This window comes from Corvus brachyrhynchos, unplaced genomic scaffold, assembly GCF_000691975.1.
Source record: "Corvus brachyrhynchos isolate BGI_N302 unplaced genomic scaffold, ASM69197v1 scaffold92, whole genome shotgun sequence".
In the NCBI taxonomy this organism is placed as follows: domain Eukaryota; kingdom Metazoa; phylum Chordata; class Aves; order Passeriformes; family Corvidae; genus Corvus; species Corvus brachyrhynchos.
The window spans coordinates 4,937,296-4,953,999 of NW_008236973.1; the positions used below are offsets into that span (position 1 = coordinate 4,937,296).

Below are 16,704 nucleotides of genomic sequence, written 5' to 3' on the forward strand. Positions count from 1 at the left end.
GCGGCATGAGAACCCCCAGCGTTCTGCTGCGTTGTGCCTCCCTTTGCAAATAGTCGGGCTTCCTCTGTTGGGCTGTGGTTTGTGAGTTTGTTGTTTGGCTTGGTTTTCTTTGGCTGGTTTTTCTTTTTTTCCCCCAGAGGAAAAGCCCACACATTTTTTTATCAGACTGACTGACCAGTCAAAGACATTTCCCCCAAGATTTTACAGATTTGATTCCTGCAGTAGAGGTGAAAGACTTCAAAATTGTCCCTGATGCTTTGTTCAGTTCCTTCAGAAAATATCCACCTGTTCTGTTGTGGGGTCCCTCATGGGCCGCACTGTGGATATTTGCATCTCTGTGGTCCTTTTTGTAGGCTTCAGGGAAATCCTTGCTCCAGCAGCTGCAGCACCTCCATCCCCTCCTTTTTTTGACCTTGCTGTTCACAATGGTATTCCCCACATTTTTCTCTTCACTCCTCTCTCACTCACTGGTACGTAGTTGTTCTGCCCTTCCTCAAACACGTTCTCCCAGAGGTAACACTGGTGTTACCGGTGGGGCTCAGCCATTCCCCACGGTGGGGCTGTTGGAGCTGTCTGGAAGTGGCTGTGTCCGGCATGGGACAGCCCTGTTTCCTCACAGAGACCACCCCTGCTCCCAGCACCTGGCCACCTACACGCAGTCCATACCCACTAACAAAACTTCAGAGATATTTTGTGTTAAAGGATTACATTCCAGGAGAGATGAGAAACCAGGAAATGTGGCAGAGCAGTGCTCTGCCAGTTGAGCAGGCGGAAAGGCTTGTCCAGCTCAGGGCCTCGATGGCAGCAGAAAGGAGGAAGTGAAACCAATTGCTCAGAAATGGTTGCTAAGGGAGAGGGGTGACTGACACGCTTTCTGGCATCAGATGTACTGCGAAACCGTATGCCTGCGCAGCAGTGAAGCCTACTCTGAGCTTTTGAAGCTACAGTTCAAGTCAACAGCTATCCTTAATACCACTAAGCACAATTTTACATCTCAGTAGAAAAGTGCATTTGCTCTATGAACCATTTTTCTGGGTTTCTTGGGCACTGGCTTGCTGATCTTCATTGAATCCTCTGTGCACCAGCTGTATTGACAGTGTGTCCAGCTAGGACTGTTTGAGACAGTTTGCAAGTTCAGGAGTCTGATACACCCTCACCTCTTCTAGCTCACCCTCTGGAAGTCCAACAGTCCTCCCAGACCCCTGTGTATTTCATACAGATTAGCAAAGTTCTGCAGTCTTTTGGCAACCAGGCTCTTCTTTCTGTGCATTCATTAAAAAAAAAAAAAAATCAATAGAAGGAATAGAAAGCAACATTTGATACATTTTTGTTAAAAGCTAAAATACCATTTAGTAAATCTAAAACTAACAAAACTTAAAACTACGTTATCAGAACATTGTTATCTCACACTAATTATTGGATTACCTGCTGTAACAGAAAATGTTATAGTCTGTGTGTGTAAAGAGACTTCTTTCCCTGCTGAGATGCACTCTGGTCTATAATGGAAATGTCTCACCACTGCTGTAGTAATGCTTCACAAAGGTATTTAAATGCAAGAAAAATAAAGTTACTTTTATATTACCAATGAGAAGATGCAAGGCAAATGCAAGTTTCTGAGTTGGGATTTTCCCATGTTGCCATGACCAATATACTTGTCCTGCAAAATTATCAGTCCCATAAAAATACAGGATTTTTGTATGACTACAGCTGATCTGGAGAGGCCATAGGTTTTATTTCTCTGGCATAACACAACCTCTCAAGCTCTAGGGTGTTTTCTGACACCAAAGCCCCAGAGTACTTACTCCTGAGCAAATTAATATGACTTGTGATTCATGAGCACATAACTTATTAAGAAATCGCAAATGCGTAGTTCAGTTCTTCATTCTCTATTCATCTGCCAGCCAGACCCAACCCTCTTGGCTTTGAGATTTGATACAATCATAGCCTGAAGTGTAGTAATACAAGATTGCAATAGTATCATAGTCACTACCAACCATGACTACACTTACCTTAATTTCAACAAACTGCTGTAATTAGTGATTTCCCTCTTGGAGATGTCATGAAATTTGTCTAATTACAGTCTAATACAAAGTTTTGTGATCTCCAGAAGTGGTAGCTAGGTAACTGAAAAGTAAAACATTTTCTTTGTAAAGGTTATATTCTAAAGTGTTTGGTGAAAGAGACTTGCTGTATTAATACCTTCTGGGCACATTCAGCTCGCAAGGAGCCTTTCAGATCTCTGCTGTCCGTCCCAGGGGGACAGTGATGCTGTGCTCAGGCAGATGGGCAAAGCACGTGCATGGGCTGTGTCTCTGTATGGACTGCTCTTATCTCCACATTGCTTGGTAGTGCTTGCATGCCCGCAGATAAGATCCTAATTCCTTCTCCTCCTTTTGATTGACACTCTTCTGCATTGCCCCAAAAGCACAGAGGGAGTTCTCAGTAAACATCAGGACCTGGAAACCTGCCTAGATCTTGAGCAAGTATTGTGAGGAAGCAAGAGCTCAGTGTGTGCACATCTGCACTTCTCCTATCATGGCTTAGAATCTGTCTTGGTAGTGTTGGAAACTTGACAAAATGCACAAAGCCAAAGTTTCACAGCCTTCTTAATGAGACTCATTGTATTCTCTGTGTGTCTCTTAAATCTCTTGTAATAGTACCTTTGTGACAAAATTGAAGTGTGTCTTGTTTAAAGCAGGTTTTTAATCCTGTTGGTTATAGGGAAGACCTTGAAATTATCGTTTCTAAGACATGAAAATAAAGAGAACAAAATAACTTAAATATTATTACTTTCTAAAAGCTTATTTCATGTTTTCTACCAGCAAAGATTATAAATCCTGTGTTTGAGATCCTAGCAACTTATCTAAAATTGGTATAAAGCTTTGAAAAGAATTTCTAGTTAAGATTAGATTAACCTATACTCATACAAAATTGTGAATTATGGATGAGACAAATCCTTCCATAGTATTCAATTCCTTACATAGTATTCAACAGAAAGGAAGGGAGGGATACTTTACTGCTGGGTTCACTCTCTGAGGCTATGTTCTGATACACATTTAAGACAGAGGTGTCACAGAAAGCACCTGTTGCCTCCAGCAGCTTATTTAAATCCCCAACCACCTGTGCAGTGGGACAGCAAAAATGTTTGTGCACACTTGGTAAAAAACCGTGTTGGGAAACAGATGAATGTGTAAAACAACGATTTCAATTAGACATCTGTGCATTTCAGTCTCATACACTTTTTTATCTTTTTTTTTCTTTTTCAAAAGCAGATGATGAATATACAGACTAGGATTTTCACACAGAGTCATTGCATACTGCGAGATCATATTGGCCTTTTTTGGTCTCTTTAGCAGATCTACTGCTGGAGATTCTTGCCAGACTGAACACCAAGAGAAGCTGGTCTGCAACTTGAGATTGGGTAGAAAAATAATATGGCTAATTTTGTGAAAAGATGTACTAGAATCTATTTTGCATTGCTAATGGTGATTTTGGACTAATGTCCTCCCCATTTTCAAGCAATATGTGGCTTTTCAGCATCTCCTTGCATACAGAAATTAGCCCTGGTCACCAGTAACTATGCTGAATCACATCACTGCTGGTCAACAAGGAAATGCACTTTTTCTGGTAGCTTTTTGGGTAGCTGTCCCTAGCATAGAATCTGTGATTCACAGCTTTAGTGCTGGGGTTAAGTGGGAACAATGGATAGGCGTGCCTGTGTCCCAGGTTACTGAGAACTTACCTGATAGGACAAGGAAAAGCACAAATATCCAAACTGAGTAGTTCATGTTTGCTAAGTTGTTTGTTCAAAAATTACCTTTCACATACTTCCAACAAACATTACCTTCCCTGTAAGAGATTACATCTTGTCTACAGATCTTTTCCTGTTACTGGTGTTTGGGACGAAAGTGAGCAGTGTTCTATGGAGTACATGAGACATAGACAGACAGCATACTATTTAAAATCATTCTTTAAAGGCACTACATAGAACTACAGGTCATTTTAGAAGTGTTTTTTACTGAAGATCCAAACAGTCAATAATTTTTAAAAGGAATAAATTAAATATTGTTGGCTGAAGGAATGAAAGACTATATCCTAATATTAGCATAAAGGAGCATGATGCGTGATACAAACTCCACAGTAATTCTGAACACTGCCTCAAGCCATCTCTGAGACAAATTCTGCAGCTGGAAAGGTCACAATTGGCTTAAGGGCTGCTAATGTAGTCAGTGCAGTTATTCAAACAGAGCATATTTAAGTTTTCAGCTATAATGCATATTCTTATGCAGCACTTACAGGTCGATAGATCTCACACAAGAGTCTATATCCAAGATCCTGTTTTGTGATATGAAGAGAGCTGCCATAACCAGGGTATTGCCCAACATTCAGGTTGCCAGAAAGCCTTGTGTTCCATCTGAGCCTCTAGCTGAAGCAGACAGACCCTGCAGTTTAGTGTTAAATGAAAATGCAATGTAGTGACATTACAATTTATGAAGTGTACCTCTTCAGCTCATATTTAATAGGGCAATAATTCAGATAATAAGGTGCAGTGCTGATTCAGCAAGGCATGTATGCACATGCTAAAACCTACAGGTTCCAGTGGGATTTGAGGGAGTGCAAAGAGTTAGGCACATAGTTAAAACTAAGATGAGTTTTAACAGCTTGTTGCATCATAGCCCAGAAGCCCTTACATTTTTCCCAAGCTTAGAGTTCTTTTTTTCTGTAGTAAAAGTGAGAGGTGTTCTAATTCCCCATATATCCAAGTTAAAATTGACAAGATCATCTATTACCTCATCCTGCAGCCATATGGAGGAGGAGAGATATCCAGCAGGCAGGAATTGTGCTGCAAGATTGATTTATTTAATTATTTTACAAACTCTTTTATAGACTTTTTTCTTCATAGTCTAATTGGACAAAAGATCAGCCACCCCTTGGGGGTGATTGGCTAAAATCCTAAAACATCCATTGTCAAAATATTTTCCTACTGTACTACAAACAAAGCTCGGCAAGGTCGCAGGTGTTCATGGTTTATAAACTCTGCTACTATCTTCTGTGAGAGAGAAAAGTATCCCACAGACTTAGAAAGTAGCAAGAAAAATTCTTGCTAGCAGAATTTTTGTATCCACAATCATCTGCCAGCATCTGTCTCCAGTTACATCTCTTTACCCTTTATCGAGGTCTCTAGCATCTAACATTGGGGTGCTCAGTGGAGCAGTTGCAAAGGTCAGCTCATAGAAAGTTTCCCTCTGCCACAGTCCTAATGTGGAGAAGTCAAGAAAACACTTGGTAAAGTGGCTTGCTCTTATCACTTGGCATTTTAGAGCATTTTTAACTGTACATTCTATTTCTTTGGGTTTTGGTGGTTTTTGGGGGGGGGTTTTGTTGTTGTTTTTTTTTTTTGGTTGTTTTTTTTTTTTTTTGCTTAATGTCTGACTTAATACCAATCTTCTTTCACTATTGGTTTCAGCTGCTGCAGTGGCACAGAAAAAGGATTGCTGAGACCTGGGGTAGGGACTGTCCTCCTAATTCTGGTGCAGCAGACCATGACAAATGGGTAATTGGAGATGGCAACATGTTAATTTGCTATTGCACAATTCATCATAATTTGTCTATCTGGAGTTTCATTTTACATTGTTGCACAGTTTATTGATGCTCTTCCAATCTGAAGCTCTTAACATTAATTTTGTGGGATGGCTTTATCTGTGGTGCCAAACTGCCATGCATTGTTCTTGTGGGTGTGAACAGTGGCTGCCTGATGCTCCCAGTGAGACTGGCAAAAAGTGAGAAAAGTGAGTTCCTCAACAAAAATGTAGAAGGCATCACTGATCTGGATCTTGGAACCCTGCCAAAACATACTGAAGGGCTGCAGCAAGGCAGTACTCTGGCTACATTAACTTTAGGGAATAACACAGGAATCTATGAGCCTGAACAACTCTCGCACAGGTCAAGATTTTATAAAATTTCATCAGCATATTTAATGAGCCAGTGAATCAGATCTAAACTGCACATTTAAATATTCAGTGTTAATTGTAAGAAAATCCTGCTGTTAGAGTAAACAAACACAGGACTCTATTTGTTTTGCCTTTTCTTCCCTTTCTGTCTTTCAGAAGAATGTGCAATAAACATTCTAGACTGTTTTTGGAAATAGTGCTATGTCACTGTAAGACTCTGAGGAATAAATTAGTTAAACTGTTAATAATACAAAATAGCAAGGAATACTGCAGAGACAGCAGATGGAAAGAAAATACTGAAGTAATTATTACTGGGAAGAGATTAAACTCTAGAGCTTACTTGGTTGTTAGGAAGACTCACACTAAGGCTGGTTTTCAAATAATGTCATTTGCACTGAAGGAGCACAAAAAAGGAGTATAGAAATTGGTAAATAAAATGCTCAGACACAGAGGAACTGGAGTTGAATGAAAGATATGTTCTCTTGCAAAATAGACCCATTCACTAGAGAGAAGTATGAACTAGTAAAATCTGACATGTGGAAGGACCTTCCTTTCAAGTCATACAGATTCTAATATTGTAAGGTGAAATCCCAGAGGAATCCTGTGATCATAAACAGGGGTAAGTACACTCCACATAACCTCCATGTAGTTAGGCAAATTGATCCACAGTTAAAAGTCAAAAGAGGGGAAGCACAGCCAAGTCATGAGAAACTGGTGCAGAGCTGGCCACTGAGCAATGTGAAAATGGGGAATATTTTTGATATAAGGCAAATTAAGTCTTTTCTCATTCAACCTGCTGCCGTTTTGATGATTTTCAATCCTTCTCCTTCTAGGAGCTCAGGGGTTATTCAAACTGCAGTAACCTCTCTAAACATTTTAATCCAGAGAGGCATCAGGAAAAGGCCAAGTAAAAAAAAGAACTAAAATTCAATGATAGCTGAGTTTGGGACTCACGCTTTACTCTGTTTCAGACCTATTGAGCAGGATGTAGGTACCCAGAAAAAGTCTAGTAGTTGTCTCTGGTTTTAATCATATAAGGAAAAAACCTGTCTCTCCTGTACTTCTGTTAGTGGCTGAACGTCTTCAGTTCAGGCAAGTTATCAAGAAGGGCCTTTTTTTCTTTTTCAGTTCACAATACTCACTGGAATCCATTGTTGCCAAACAAACTAGAGTCCGGGGTAGACTTCCCTAGCCATAGTATGGTAGGTCTATTAGTTAGAAATAGAATTCTGAGTTTGTCACTCAAAGCAATCTTTTTGTAGGCCATGGAAAAAAATGTGGGGATGGCAATTCATCTCAGATAAGCACTTTTGGATGGTAGCTAATAAGACCTATCTCAACTTCCAATTTTTTTTTCTTAGTAAAGTAAACAGTGATCAACACAGACGTAGACACCAAAACTTTCCGCAAGGCTGTTTTAGGTTAATTACACTTCTTATGTTCAATTGTTTGTCATTGATTATTTCCAGGAGTTCTGTCCAAGTTATAGGTGCTATACGTAAATGAAACCTCAGTCCATGCCAGAAATGGCTTACATCTGAAAAGCAGCTAAGCCAAATCAGCTCACACACACAATAGAAGGTCAAATCAATTCACAAATACGTTAAAGAGGTGCTTGCTATAACAACTCAGCTTCAAACAACTGGTTAAATTATATTCACTTGTTATTTATGAAGGTGACATATCTATTTAGATAAATACAGAGGGCAAATAACCCTGGATCATACCCTGAAACAAATGCATTTAAAATCTTATTCGGGCATACAAAAAAAGATATTAGAATTTAAATGCTATTTAAAGATACGGTAAACACAATATTAGTTTTCTGGATTAAACCGGTTTGTGGTCTATTTTTACATTGCCTATTTAAAATTATTTCCTTTTAAAATAATTTGCTTTGAAGTTCCTCTCTCTATTTTGTAGCTATTTACGTACCAAAGGACTAAAGCATAAATAATGGAAAACAACAAGAAAATAATTAGAAGACATCAAAATAGCCTGGTGCCATGAATGCCAAAGAAACACACTAGAGAAAACCCCAAACAGCAGACTATGAGTGAAACTGCACTTAAGAGCAAGTAAAACAAAATATGTCTTCCATAACAAGCAATTGCACTTTATCAAAATGTGAGTGCATCTCTCTCAGTTGTGGCAGAGCACTGAAATACTTTCCATGGATGGGGTGTTGGGGACTGACTCATTGCACACTTAGCATGTCTCAGAGGCCACAGAATATGATGTCTGAGAAAGGAAACAGTGGGAACAAGCTCCATGGCTTTAAAGAACCTAGCTTCTCTGTCTCAAGGTGTCTGGCAACCTACTGTTCTGCCCAGAGGCTGCACCAGCAACTCATGTGAGAAGGCTTCTCTGACCAGTCCTGTGGGAAAGCCTGGCTTCCTAATCACACAGTTGATGAGGTGCTCAGTGTTCAGTGTCTTCTGTTGCCACACTTGTTGCCAGTTCCACCTCATCTTCGTGGCAGTAGTTTCTTTCTGGCAGACCTGGTCTTGTCTTTCCCTGCTGCCAAAGTCAATATCCCAGGCAGTGGATCACTTGTAGCTTCTTTTTCAAGCTGTGGGGATTCCAGACCCTCTGAGAGGATGTCAGCAATGATGGCTGCACTTCTTCAAGGAAATAGAACCCACAAAAACAGGGAATCAGAACATTATCTTTGACTTTTTGAGTCACTACAGAGAAAGCATTGACAATTTTACCTCCTGGTTCTCACTGTCATTCCTTCTTGCACTGGTGATTCCATGTGGATACAAAAATGCTGCTAGCCAGAATTTTCTTGCTATTTTCTAAGTCCATGAGAGACTTTTCTCTCACAGAAGATAGTAGCAGAGTTCTATAAACGATGAAACATCTGCAGCCTTGAAAAGTCTTGTTTATAGTACAGTAGGAAAATGTTTTGACAATGGATGTTTTAGGATTTTAGCCAATCACCCCAAGGGGTGGGTGATCCTTTGTCCAATTAGACTATGAAGAAAAAAGTCTATAAAAGAGTTTGTAAAATAATTAAATAAATCAATCTTGCAGCACAATTCCTGCCTGCTGGATCTTCTCTCCTCCTCCCTACAGCTGCGGGACACGGTAATATACCCTAGGGCATTTTAATAATTCCAGGTTCCTTATTTCTCTACATGAAGACCATAGTAGGTGTGCTGGTTTTGGCCAGGATAATTTTCTTCATAGTTGCTCATGTGGGGCTGTGTTTTGGATTTGTGCAGGAAACAGTGTTGGTAGCACAGGGATATTTTCCTTATTGCTCAGCAGTTCTTGCAGAGTCAAGGCCTTTTCTGCTTCTCACCGTACCAGGGAGGAGGCTTGCGGTGCACAAGGAGTGTGGTGGGTCACAGCTGGGACAGCTGAGCCCAGCTGGCCACAGGGATATGCCACACCATACGGTTTCGTGCTTGGCATATAAATCTGGGGGGAACTAAAAAAAGAGGGGGGACATTCAGAGTGGTGGTATTTGTCTTCCCAAGTCACTGTTACATGTGATGGAGCCCAACTTTCCTGGAGATGACTGAATACCTGTCTTCTCCATGGGAAGCAGTGAATTAGCTCCTCGTTTTGTTTTGCATGGCCTTTGCTTTCCCTATTAAACCATCTTTGTCCCAACCAAAGAGTTTTCTCGCTTTCACCCTTTTGATTTTCTTCTCCATCCCACTGTGGAGGAAGTGAGCAAGTGGCTGGCTGGAGTTATACTGTGACACCAGGAAAGATTAATGACAATGTGTTATTAGTTGACAATGAAAACATTGCTGCAAAACATTCGCTCTGCTGAGCGTTTGGAATTTTTGCTGAATTAAAAAACTTTTCTCAGTCTTACCCTGGCAACAGGACAAAATAGGGGCTGGCATAAATCTGGCAGTAAGGTGGGGTACAGCAGCACAGAACTATCACATATGTGATAGTTCCTCTGTGACCTTGGCATTTCCCCAGCAGCACAAAACTGCTATGAGTGACTTTGACAGTGCCTTGGGCTTAATACCACTAGAGGTCATGCGATGTACTTATTATCTAAGCTGCTTTTGAAAAGTGCTCTAATACCCACATCTAGTAGATGTATTTGTACTGACGGGATCTGCAGACACTGCTCTGGCCTCTAGATGTCTCAGCTTTTTATGCAAGTAGTAACTACGCCACAATCAATCGCCCCATCTGTTCTACTGCCCAAACCTGGAATTTATCTCAACTAGCACACAACAGGGGAAGCATGAGGAACTGGGAATATGCAAATAATATTAACATGGAAAACCTTCTTTATAGAATGAAGTACTCTATTTACTAAAATAAGGAATAAACAGGTAAAGACAGTGCAGTATAACATCAAATCCTTCCTTACAATACTGTAGGTGGTATCTGTCTTACAATACCAATAGTCTGATCTGACTATATTGATGCTGGTTCGAGTAACATATCTGTCTTGGATATTTCCTATAATGAGGTTACAGCCTGCAATTATATTGATTGCACCTTGAAGCAGCTGACAACTACTCTCTGTCTTTTGATTTCAGTCTTTCGTAACTTTTTTTTTTCCCTCCTCTCTGCCTTTGGCCAGCAGCCTAGCAGTCAACCAAACAACAAACACCCCTATCTGCATCATCCTCATGAAAGCTGCATGTCCAATAGGCATATTTTAGGGAGCTATCAGACTTCTCATTCTGTCACAACGTGGCCCAGACCTACTATCATAATTTTTCCACTAGATGCAGATCTGTTTTGAGGGGGTTCAACTGTTGAAGCCAGTGTGTTTCCCATTAGATCTTGCCATTGGTATTAGCCAGGGTCTCCCAGAAGCTAAAACTTGCCCAGCAGCACTGTCTTCACCAGCCCAAGTCTGCTTATTCTTGGAAAAGAACAACCATCTCCCAGTACTGGCATCACCTGGTCTTGTTCTGAACTTATGCCTGACCCTCATCTTTCAACTTGGCAGCCCCTTCTGCCTCCCTGACTCAGGGTTCTCCCAAATTGTGTGGAACTGGCTGCCCGTGTAGCCTTTCGGAAAATATGTCTCCAAATTTCCTACATGATTTTTCAGACTCTCAAAATGAGCAGTATTAGTTAATCAGTTCTTTAGTTTCCACAGTAATAAAGATTTACAATTAAATTTCATTTTGAAACACCACTCTCAGACTTCTGCCAGTATGAAAAGCTCTGGAGATAAATGTTGTTGCTAAATTAGATATTCACAATCTCATAGTTGATAATCTAATCTCATTTTATCATATATTGATAATCTCATCAATGTCTATAAATATCTGAAGGGAAGGTGTAAACAAGATGGAGCCAGGCTGTGCTCAGTGGCAGGACCAGAGGAAATGGACACAAACTGAAACACAGAATGTTCCCTCTGACCATCAGAACACAGTTTTTGCTCTGAAGATGACTGAACACTGGCATAGGTTGCCCAGAGAGGTTGTGGAATCTCCATCTTTGGAATTGTTTAAAGGCTGTATGGACATGGTCCTGGGTAACTAGCTCTAAGTGTCTCTGCTTAAGTAGGAGTGTTGGGAAAGATGGATCCCGTCCAACCTCAGCCATCCTATGCTTTCTGGCCAGTTAACTGACGTTCTGTCTCTCTCTTAGTAAGTTACTTCTAATTTGTGCAGAAAACTGTTTAGATTATACAAATTGACTGTATTAGTATACTGTTAATAATTCAGCTCTTTCAGCAGAAATAGAGCTTGTGGCAGCCAAGTTATACTTTCTTACCTCCAGTTATACCTCAAACCTCTTTCAAAACAGCAGAGCATGTTGTTCAGTATGATGGGAGTAATTTATCGCTAAAACCCACTTCTCCATGGATGTTTTAAGATCTCATATTTTCTAGGAAAACTTGTTTTCCTGTAGGAGAAACTAGAAGTTTCCTGTTTGATCACTTCTTTTCAGAACAAGTGCAAAAATAAGCACCTTCAGACGTAACTTCCTAAGACAGATCTAACCTTTTTCTGTCCGATGTCTAGCCATGCCTCCGGGCTGCCTAATTCAGATGAAGCGAAGATGCTTAGCATAACTTTACTTACTAAGACTCATTTTCTAGCCTATGCAATGCCTACAGGCATACATATCGAGCATAGTTAAGATTTAATGAAGCATAATTTTGACTGTTTCTCTATCAAGAAGAGAACAGCGGCTTTCTTTTGCCAAAAGGTTTGGTATAATTGTGTAAATATGGAATAGAAATATTTTACAACAAATCTGAATGCCACAACACTGTACCCACATTTTTCCCGATCTTTTCTCCTTTACACTTCAGAACTGCATGCAGGGAAACCTTTTGCAGACACTGTTTCTGGTAGTGGCCAACTGACAGCTGTCACCAGTAGAGCATCTCTGTACATGCTTGCGGTTTCAAGTGATGTTTGCATAGCGCCTTCTTCTGTGCATGAGGTTAAATCATAAATCACAAGCCTCAACTGAGGCTCACTTTCTCTTTTCCAGAATGTTTTTCAGACTCTTCTGGCACAGGTTGAATTGTGGCACTTGTTGAGTTGTGATACTCACTTGTTTTAATATTTATGGGGAATATGGTGGGAAGTGAAGAGTGATGAGAAGAATGATTTCTTAGCTTCTTCTTCGAGTGATTACAACTTTGAAAGTCATAACCATGATGTGCACCTGCCAAGGGTAATGAACTGCCTTCTTCTGAGGAATAAGAGACAACCTGCTTTGTCCCCAAAAGAATGGCACTTGCTGATACCATATACAGCTAGAAGGGGAAATAAATCTGCTTGGGTACACAGGAGATGACAGAGCACTCTTATAGAGATAAAATTTCTAGTCATATGCCTCTCAGACAATTTGAACATTTACCATGACATAAAAGCTCTGAGATGTGGCTGCACAGTGCGTGACTCTTGTACCTTGCAAACAGCACAGAGCAGCTTTTACCCTAGCTAGACTTTTGTCTATTGGAAAGGCTAATTATGATTTCTGCACTTGCATTGATGGAAAATGGCAGTTCTGACATTTTCTCAGCTATATGACACCTCTGCAGAACTGGTACAAGCAGAAAAATGTGTCACAATTGTTAGCACTTCTAACCAGCTGGAGATTAGAAAAAAAAATGGTTTTCAGTAAAAATATGACATGTTCTTCACAATTCAGCTTCAGAACACTTAGTTGTGTTTAACCTCACATCTCAATAGGGTGTGTTTTATGGCGTCCTGAGGTATGTGGATATCTTACACGGACACAGGCAAGTAGCCCACAAGACAACACCACTGGTGCCAGAAGCTGGGTATAGGTTCAAAATGAGTTGCCATTTTAAAGCACAGTTGAGGGGAGGGTTTGGCTTAAAAGGAAGAAAGGAGTGTGGCTGACATGGCAGCTGCTCTACAAGGCTGACCTGCCTGCTAATCAAATTCCTACTGCATTCTGGATTAACGTGCTAGAAGATATGAGCATGCAAAGGCAGTTGCATAAACATGACACACATTAAGATAAGGATTTGTTTTGATTTTCCATTTTTTTATAAGCCCAAGCAACAGTGAGACTTTTCTCCATCAGAATCAGTCCTACAACAGCATGTTAGATCAGTGAAAATCTCAAAACTGCTGCTTTCAGCAGCACAAAGGGCCAGTCTCAACAGACTTGCATAATACAGAAAAGGTCTCAATAGAGCACCAGTTCTCCAGTGTGATTGACAAGGAGTGGATGATGTTACCACCAACAGTTGGAGAGAGAGAGAGCTTGAAAATAGGACCTTGCATTTGCCTTACATGACAGTATTCAACTCTGGGAACAAGAATAAATCCGAAGTGTGTATCAATTCATGTGATAACAATGACTTTCTTGACACAGGAAGTTATAACAGTGCTGAATGGACTCTTTGATGGTGCTTCTGGCAGAATGAACATTTTAATAAGACAAGACTGGTAGACAAAGGGTAAGCTGAACCATATCTCACTCTGCGGTGTTTTGGCCAGACTCATATGACTCAATCCTGCAAGTCAATTACCAACTATGTGCAAATGTAAATATGTATTAGCATTTAATACAAAAATCCTCCTGCATCCCTCCAAGTATGGCTGAACTCTGTTGAATGGCTGTATTTTGTCCTTTGACCTATTTCACTGCCATCTTATAGCTTTAGTTTGAAGCTTTTGATACCTCTGTTGTTATCCACTTGGCCTTCCATGTCCCAAAGGAACCTTATTGTTTCTGCCTTAAGAAGGGCCTCTAAAACAGCAAGCAGATCAAAGACCTCTGCCTGGGCCCAGATCAAAATTAACAAATGGAAAGAAAGCAGAATAGAATCAAATGACAGTTTTGCTAAGCAGGCAGGCTGACTTCTGCAACATATGTGGTGGCTGTTGGGCAGAGATCCCACCTGTAGAGAACATGAAGTTTTAGTGCAGAACAGCTTGGGAAGGCAGGTGGAGGCCTGCCAAAAAAAGTCTGGAGCACAAACTGTAACTGCAGGGTTATTATGGTGTTGGAATTACCCCTTGAGGTGAGATTACTGATGGCCCTAATGGACTGAAGATGGCACGGAGACTGGGAGCTACACCGCTGCGAGGAACTGAGCTATGCCAACACGGCTCTCTTACAAGGATGCAGCCTGGTTTACAGAGATGTATAAAGAAGCTCAACTTAATACCTTTTTTCCTTAGTTGATAGCATACACTCTAGATGATGCTGTTTAAATCAGTTTAAGTATTTATGCGCCATGATACCAATCCATGAGTGTAAGAGACAGCAAGTTTTGGCCTGTCTGAACCAAATATGCTCTGCATATCAAGTTCCCTGGCAACAACTTATTACACAGAACATTGAGCTGAAGAGAAGTGAATTACATCACTATTAAACTTTGGTACTCTACACTGGCAGAAACAATCATGCTCTCATCACCATTTTCATCACAACAGTGGTGAACATTATATTTTTAGTTTGGTAAAAATAATTGGGGAAAGATTCCTAGGATAAGGTGATACCTGTCCAAGGCTACAGGGGCAGGACAGCAGTGAAAAAGCCTGGGAAATGGGAATGTGAGTGTTCAAGGCTTGAGCTGATGGTAGCACTGACATGCCAAACCATGGATGAATGCTTTCCTCCATAAACAACAGAGTTCAGCTGGAAAAGAAAAAAAAAAAAAAAGGAAAATTTGTCTATTATCATTAAGTATTAAAATAATTGCCTGGATATTTCTCATTGTTGCCTGGAGAGCAAGAGGCATAGTATGCAGAGAACTGTTGAAGAATAAAACACAGGTTACTGGTGGAAGGCTTTGCAGAAAGTAATTTAAGACCCTGACTGCAGCTCAGCTGAGAGGTGGATAAAATTACAATATACATGGAAATTGTCTCCTTAAAAAGAGGCATCACTTAGTGACAGACTTTGCCCAGCACTATGCAGCACATAAAAACCAGACCCAGAGGAGAGCCTGTTATTGCTACTCAGTTTTTAATTTTACAACTTTATTAGCATTACACATACTTAGCACGGTAGTGCAAAACTCTAGTCTGCTGTGAGGCCTGTAGGTTGTTATATCCTAAAGGTATATGTTACATTGTATGTAGATTGTATATCCTAAAGATACACAGTAAAGATTTAGTGGCATAATGCTCTTATTGTACCAGAAATGTTAATTTTGAATGTGAGATTTAACATAAGTCAGTCTTGAGGCAGTAATTTTTAATAGTTCTCATAGGTTTAAGGCCTTCAAGGGAAATTACTGCTTTTCATCTCTAAGAGGTTTACAAATGATGGCACTATCAAAGTAAATTTTCAGCCCTGCACAATCAAATATTAAATATAATTGCACCTAATTACACTGGATTTTTAAGGTTGTTAAGAAGAGTTTGCGTAAATACCATATTTAAAAGGACTACATATAAATAGAAGTGTAGATTTACATAGCTGTCATCTTGAAATATATATAAAAGGGAATTCCTAAACAATAGCATATGACACAAAGACAATTTCAGATTCATTAGCAGGAGAAAAAAGTTTCTTGTAACTAGAGCACCCTAATAAACAACCACAGAAACATGGCAACGATGTTAAGAAAGAGCGCATCACTAAAGGAGATAAGACCTAGCATGTAACTAATTAAACACGTGGCCAAAGTAGTTGTGCTTTCTTTTTATGCAAAATAATGGATAAATACACGTTAGATGTTGTGACTGAAAGTAACAACTCTGGGAGAAACGCCCCAGGAGCAGAAATATCAGCATTGCTTACACCACCACTGGAAGCTGGGGGGTGTTCCTCTGGTAGCCAAAGGCAAAGCACCCTACTGCCGAAGGTGATAAAACAAAAAACCAAAACCAACCAACCAACCCCCAAAACAAAAACAAACCCAGGTTTACAGCTGTTTGTATTTCTTTAAACCCAAACAATTTCATTACTCAGTATTTCATCTTTTAAAGGTGTTGCGATTCATTTAAGAAAAAAAAAAAAAAAAAACTAAAGGAGAAAGTGTTGATTTGGGGTTGCTTGCAAAAAGTGACTTTTCTTTCCTTCCCTTAAATTGAGATTATTTTTAAAACAGTAAACATATGTTGTTTTTTACTGAAAAGAAAAAGATTTCAAGTGAAAATTGCTGACTAGCTCTCTATTCATTTCCTACAATTGTCTTGCCTTCTAAAAGCAAATGTCCAGTAGGATGTACCTGGATGAAAGCCTTCAAGTTGGCAAGGTGGTCTCTGGGGTGATGATTTCCAACACCGCCCCGGTGTCAGAGCCGCTCACAGGTTCGCCTTGCACCGCGGGGAGGGAGAGCGGCACCGGCACCGCAGCT

The 16,704-nt window shown here is 40.2% G+C and overlaps 1 protein-coding gene and 1 long non-coding RNA gene across 2 annotated transcripts in view; both read right to left on the minus strand.

Moving 5' to 3' along the window:
• Window positions 1–16,697, minus strand: part of RP2 (retinitis pigmentosa 2 (X-linked recessive)) — a 35,371-nt gene extending 18,674 nt beyond the window's left edge. Inside the window, exons 1-2 of the mRNA XM_017728580.1 lie at window positions 16,576–16,697; window positions 14,897–15,035 (exon numbers count right to left, since the gene is read on the minus strand). Of these exons, the coding sequence (XP_017584069.1) occupies window positions 14,897–15,019 (123 nt within the window). The 5' untranslated portion in view covers window positions 15,020–15,035; window positions 16,576–16,697. The remainder of the gene's footprint in view (window positions 1–14,896; window positions 15,036–16,575) is intronic.
• LOC108445285 lies at window positions 962–2,182 on the minus strand. The gene is made up of 2 exons (XR_001860097.1): window positions 2,010–2,182; window positions 962–1,262 (listed from the first exon to the last, which is right to left on the minus strand). It is a non-coding gene; the product is annotated as an uncharacterized LOC108445285 (long non-coding RNA).
• Window positions 16,698–16,704: the final 7 nt, after the last annotated feature.